The 6685-nt window shown below is 54.9% G+C and overlaps 1 protein-coding gene across 1 annotated transcript in view; it reads right to left on the bottom strand.

Moving 5' to 3' along the window:
* Window positions 1-4422: 4422 nt before the first annotated feature.
* LOC105306170 (gamma-aminobutyric acid receptor subunit beta-3-like) overlaps window positions 4423-6685 on the bottom strand; it is a 24121-nt gene continuing 21858 nt past the window's right edge. Inside the window, exon 6 of the mRNA XM_011381081.1 lies at window positions 4423-4758. Within this exon, the coding sequence (XP_011379383.1) occupies window positions 4423-4758 (336 nt within the window). The remainder of the gene's footprint in view (window positions 4759-6685) is intronic.

Raw genomic sequence — 6685 nt, 5'->3', positions numbered from 1 at the left:
CTGAGCTCCTAAAAACGACTGAGATTAAAATAATCACACCATTTCGACAACAGAAAGCCAAGCAAGAGAAATAAATAACCCAAGCCTTCACATTTAAGTCAATTAGTCCTTTTTTAATAAATTCGAATTCATTCATCAACAAGTTTCATATTGTATCTATCACTCAATTTTGCTGTTTGTTTTTTTTTTTTTTTCATGTCAAATAATACGAAAAAGTACATCAATGTGCTTGAGCAAAATTGGGTTTTATCTTTACAATGAGATGCATGGGACTCGGTCGTGACAGCAGGCGCCCATTCCTACCAGAACGACCCTGTACTTACCTTGAACTGACCCACGGACTCGCGAGGCTGCTAAGGGGGAGGCGCCTGGTGGGTGTCACTCTCTGAGGGGTCCCTGTTGACCCAGGTGTTGGGAATTGAGTGTTTCAGGAAAACACGGCGCCCTTCACTGCAGTAGAAGAGGTAATTGGTCCAAGGCACACCAGCGAGTGTCCCGGGAGAATTTAACCCGCCTGGCCAGCTCTCGGCCCCAGAGCTCAGTGGCTGGCAGGAGACGGGGGCCAGAGTCAGTTCCGCGCGTGACAGGAAACATCACCACTTAGCTGTTCGGGTTCGCTTACATAAAACGGGGTTTCAGGTGGAGAATTCAAATAAGAATTACGGGATGGCGTTTTCTTTCGAGCCATCCTGGCTCCAGGACGCGCCGTGGCGAGACCCGCACACACACCGGGGTTCCCTACGGGATGCCGAACGTGAAGACTCACGGTGGCAGCGTGCCCGTCCCCTTAAAACCAGGCCCAGACGCGCTTGCCGTCACCCTGGTGAAATCTCCGATTCCACACCGGACGGGGGAAAGCGCCTTTGACGTCAATGACAGGACACGTCAAAGGTTCTGGGCGCTGGCTTTAAAAACGGGCGACATTGCAGGCGGATGTGTCATTTTCAAAGCTAACGGGAATATTCTCATGGCAATTTTTTTTCTAGTTCATTTCAGACTCGGGGGAGATGGATGTCTCATGGCGTAAGACGGAGCAGGGCCGGTGAACGAGAGTCACACCCGTTTCACGGATGACGCCCACGGTGACGCCCACCGGGTGAGTCTCCGTGGGGACTGTGGAGCAGGACTCTTGAACTGTGTCAAGCGTGTCTGCGCACGGGTCATAAAAAAACGTCAGAACGAGATTCTTCTGGGCATTTCTGAGCCCCTGTGAAGCATTTTGGAAAGACAGGACGACTTAGAAAATTAACTTTTTATTACGTTCAATTGTGAGAAAGAAATATCATTATATTCCAAATTCAGCTTTACTCTCCTTACTCTAGAGGCTTGGACGTGGGTGACGGCCACCTCGCAGTGATGCCAGAGGCCCGGTGACTACCGCGGAGTAATGAGAAGTCGCCACGACAGAACAGACAACCGAACTCGACTCCCTTCTGTCGAAATCGCCAAGAGTTCTGTGTCTTGAGATTTCTCGCCGCGTTTAAAAATGGAGAAGCTATAAAATAACTTTATTGGAAGAAAAGTAAGTTTCTTCTCAAATGGAGTAAAGCAAACACATACCCAAGGATCTTAAAAAGTCGTGGTTTTTTTATACAGAACATGTGTATGATTGGTGTGTGCGTGTGCGTGTGTGCGCGTGTGTAGTTACAAACACTATTTATAGTAGAGCTATTATGTTAACGACATCTCCGTGTGTACAAAGTTGTGGATTCCAGTCTTGGTGCCAAATGCATATAAAAAAAAGCTCAAAAGCTATTAGGACTAGACCATGCAAATTTATGTCCAGAAAACCTTGGGAAGTTGACTGCAGCGCGTCTGAGCCCCGTGGGGTCTCTGCCTCTGAGGCTGGGGCCCCTCGGCCCTTCCTCAAAACGTCCTGAATCGCTTTCCTACCAGAAAGGATGAACGTCTCCATTCACCGAACACTGGCTGCTTCTTGCCCACGCTCGTCTGCGTTTTGGGGTCTCTCTCCCGCATGTGGAGCTCACCGCTCGCATCACCGGGTACAGAAAAAAGGGAGGGTACCTGAAGTGTGGAAAGGGATAAGGTCTTCACAAATGTCTTTTTTTTTTTTTCTTTAACATGTTAACAATGATAAGGCCACTTAAAAGGTTTTTCTTCCCAAGCTGTTTGACTTTTAAGATGCCCCCTGCATTGTCACCCATGGAAAAAAAGTGTCAGAGAGAAGCCAGAGACCAAGATGTCGCTGGCTGGCTAGTCTCCAGACAGAAACAGAACTGGAGAACGGGGCTTGGGTGGGGGAAGACACCGAAGGAAGGACGGGTGGCGGAGGGAGAGGAAGGAACATTTGGTACTTGCTTCTCGCATGCGACTTTGGGGGGCATGTGTCACCTGACGGCGGGTTTTGAGCTGTTGAGACTCCTGCAAGCTAATGGCTCTTATGGCCACCAAAGAAAAATCGGGTTGTGGTCGTCAGCTCAGGGTGACGGCCCCACACCACACGCAGCCTCGGGAAAGCTGGTGCCTCTGCCTGCGGACGGGACTCTGCTCATCGGTTTTGGATCGGACAGACAGGGCGAGGCATATGTGACGTTTTGGGAGAAAGTATCAATTTAGCAGTTCTTTCCTGAATATTTTGCTTTTTTTTGTCCCCCTCCAAATGCTTCGCTTCACTGTGACATTGTTGGCACAACTGTAGTCATTTCAGTTTATGGATGCCTGTGATAGAAATATTGTTTACAAAAAAATATATCATCTCTTTTTTTTTTTTTTCTTTAGAAAGATCTCGTCTAAGTAGTAAGTTAAGGTTGCGTCTGTGAAACCCGTGGACCGCGTCCTGTTGGCACGAGCTTCGAAAAGTCCAAATACCGACGAGGCTGTGGATCGGAAGGAAGCCAGTGACCGGGAGTGTCGAGGCCGCTCGCCTTCGCCTGGGGCAGCCACGGGTCCGCGGGCGCGCCGGCGGCTGCCGTGTCCCTGCAGAGTCCTGCTTACACTGGGGGTGGCTGCGTGTGTTTAGGGCGTGTGTCAGCTACAGAAACAAAGGCATGAGGATGTTTCTTGGTTTCCGAAACCGAACCGTTGGAAGTGTTTTAGCTGCGATCTTAATTCTAGATAACAGAAAGTAGTTACATCACATAAAGGCGTGACATCGCATGCTGCCAGGGTAGCGAGCATCAGAAACAAAACCTTGGTAAATATACATATATATGCATATTATGCAAATATATTTTATATTAACATACAATGTTATAAGTGTGATTGGTAACGTAAAGCGGGCGGGGAGGCCATCCTCAACGCTCTTCCTTAGAGTGACGAGTCACCTGAGACGCCTGTGCTTCCCCCAACGCTGGCCTGGGAAGCGTGTGAGACGCGGAGCTCGCTTCCGGGGCTTGAAATGTCACCTGCGCCTCGCCACCGAGCCCCCTGCCCCCGGGCTCCCCGCCGCCGGGCTCCCACGGGACAGGCCCACGGCTCCGCCCCGCAGACAGACGGAAAGCACGCGGCGGGTCGGAGCGCTCCCCCGCGATGCCGTCGTCGCCGACGGGTTTTCGTAAGACGAACGTGCAGGTGTCGACCTGGTGCCTGCCACGTCTGAGACGGCAGTGAGCGCCCACCCACCCTACCCACCGATCGTCGCCGAAAGGGCTGAAGGCCTTCGCCCGGGGAACCGAAGAACGGGGCGCAGGGGTGTGACTCGCTCCGAGCTAGCGGCATGTTCGGGAGAGTGTCTTTCTGGTGTTTGAACTAAAACATCTAACTTATGACAGTAAAAGACACGTTTTGGGATGATGTTGTGTTTCACGCCCTCCTTCTCAAGGCAGAATCCGTAGACAGTGCTTGTCCCTTTCAATTAAAAAAGAAAAAACTATGACTTTCTTTAATACGCGTCCTGTGTTAAATTTGTCCATAGCTGCAAAATGTATGTATGTGTGTGTATTTGTTTTCAATACACGTGGGCACTGACACCTGTGTGTATAAACATATACACAGACATCCTCATAGACACGTGTGTTTTATATATATGCTGAGAAAGTCCACATATATATACAGTTGTGTATGTGTGTGTGTGTGTGCGTGTCTCTGTGTGTTGTGTGTCTGCGTGTTGTGTGTGTGTCTGCGTGTGTCTGCATGTTGTGTGTCTATGTCTGTGTTATGTGTCTGTTTGTCTGCGTGTGTGTCTGCATGTTGCGTGTGTCTGTGTGTGTCTGTGTGTGCCTGCGTGTGTGTCTGCATATTGTGTGTGTGTCTGTGTCTGTGTGTCTGCGTGTTGTATGTGTGTCTGTGTGTGTTTGTGTGTCTGTGTGTGTGTCTGCGTGTTGTGTCTGTGTCTACGTGTGTCTGTGTGTGTCTGCGCGCGTGTGCGTGTGTCTCTCTGTGTGTGCGCAGGTATAAAACCTTGACGGGCAGAGCAGTGTCTTACTCGGGTGACAGGAAGTCTTTGCGAACCTCGACGGTCCCTCAGTTCACGTAGTACAGCCAGTACACCAGGTTGAACAGCGAGAAGGTGAGCGGGAACACCACCCGGGACCACCTGTCTATGGCGTTCACGTCAGTCAGGTCGGGGATTTTGATTCTGAGCTGCGAAGACCGTCTCCGGAGCTGGGTCTTCTTGTGCGGGAGGCCCCGGTCCCCCGTGTGGCGCCCTTCCCGGGACACGGCCTGCTTCCTGTACTGGATTCCTGAGTTGTCGAAGGATATTGCTGAATTCCTGGTGTCCCCGACGGCGCCCGCCACCTCGTTCATCTCGTTGTGGACCTCCAGGGACGTCAACAGGATGTTCCCGTGAGCGTCCACCTGCGCGGGAGAGAAAGCGCATCGTTAGCCCGCCGGCGGCTCCGACCCCCGCGGGCGGACACGGGACGCGCCACGCTCCCTGGGAGAACCCGCACACCCGCCAACCCCCGCGCTCCGCTGCGGGGCGATGTCACTTTGGAGGCTCAACCGCAGCTTAGAGATTTTAGTTCCTCGATTTACAAAATCCTGACATGCGCGATCCGGCAGGAGAAGTCGGAGGGGGCTGTTCAAGTTGCCATTTCACGCTGCGGATGCGAGTCCGTACAAGCGCCTTTCGAGATGCGAACTCGGGTGTGACAACTGTCCTTCACCGCGGGGACTGGACAGAACCCAGCCTCCCGCTCTCTTCGGGGTGAAAATACCCAGCTTACGGCGGACGATGAGGGGGTCATCCTCAGACGACGTCGGCCGGGTGGACCCGCGCCCCCACCCGGCACCCACCGCACCCACTAACTGCTCCTGGGCCTGGCAGGAGCCCCGCCTTTGTGGGCCACGTTTAAGGTAACCTGACGTCCCTGTCCGCATCTGAGCCCCATCTGAAAACGAAAACATCCCGTTCTGCGCGGACACAGCCTCGCGGCTCTGCCCGGGCTTCCGGCGGGGCGCGGCTGAGGCTCCGGCCCCGGGGCAGCCCTGTCGCGGGCTGTGTCTGCCACCTCTTCTCCTGCAGCGGTGCCATCCCTCTTGCGGGGGCCACTCTGTCCCCTGGGTGCTCACTGTTCTCCGTCCCTTGGCCTACGGCTTCCTCCACGAAGCTTTCGCACCATTATTTGCTTCATGGGGGGATAATTTATTGTTATGGGAACGTGAACCTCGCCGTCCTCTGCATACTCTTCACGGTTAGCAAAGGCGTTGGGCTAGACGTGCGGGAGGCGGGTGGGGACCCTGGAGCCTGCGTTGGTCCCTGAGCGCTGCCAGGACGCTGCAGGGTGGCCCCGGACACCAGGTGGCCCAGACTCAGCGAGGACCTCAAACGCCCAGGGGCCACGCAGCCTCCGGCACTAAAGGCACCAGGAGAAACTCCGAGATGCCAAGGTCACTTAACGAAGCCTGGGGAAGGAGCGGTGTGGTCACCAGGATGTCCCACTTTGCTCCAGGATGTCGCCTTCCATGCAAAAGGAACTTCCACGCAAATGTAATGGAGGCGACGACGGGTCTCAGACATGGACACCGCCCCGGACTCCCCGCTGGGCCCAGTTCAATCACAAGCCCCGACGACCAGGACGGAAGAGGGACGATTGCAGAGTGAAACGCGTTTCAGCCGGGCCTCAGAGAAGGGCTGGAAACCTCCCAGGCGACGGGCAGGGAAAACGTCACAGGCCGAGTCGTTCTGAGAGACGCAGTCTCGCTGGGCGGGACTCCAGTCCCCGCGAGAACGGATCCGAGCTCCCGGTCACCGGCCCCTGCTCCGCTCGCGACGGCTGGGACGCCTGGCGTCCTCGTCACTCGCTGTCACCTGCATGTCGTCCGATCGCACCAGGCACCACACCAGGCGGAGAACGGAAGCGCGTGTTAGCGTCGCCGCTTAGGGTCTGCGTGCGCCATTGGGGAACCTACTCCACGCTCCCGGGAGGGAGAAGTCACAGCGACTGCCGGGCAGGAGCGTGACCGACGCCCGAAACACGATCCGGGCTGCAGGACGAAGAGAGAAGGGCGGGTTCGGGACGACGGCCTCGGCTCTGTTCCCTTCATGACACCGCCAGCAATTCCTGTGGCTGCCGCCCAGCATGTGGGATCCGGCGCGGCCATCTGTGCGTCTCCGCAGTGCCGACGGTGGGCGGGGGGCCGGGGAGAGCCCCTCATCCCACCCCCGCCCGGGCCCAGCCTCCCCGGGCACGCGGGGCCACGTGGCCGTGCGTATGTCACACCGAGAGCCTAAATCTCAAAATAAACAGGCGTGACCACGGGTGTGCCACCGGGGCGGCGC

This window comes from Pteropus vampyrus, unplaced genomic scaffold (assembly GCF_000151845.1).
Source record: "Pteropus vampyrus isolate Shadow unplaced genomic scaffold, Pvam_2.0 Scaffold427, whole genome shotgun sequence".
In the NCBI taxonomy this organism is placed as follows: domain Eukaryota; kingdom Metazoa; phylum Chordata; class Mammalia; order Chiroptera; family Pteropodidae; genus Pteropus; species Pteropus vampyrus.
Note: the sequence above shows the minus strand (reverse complement) of the source record. Positions and strands in the feature narration are given on the sequence as shown.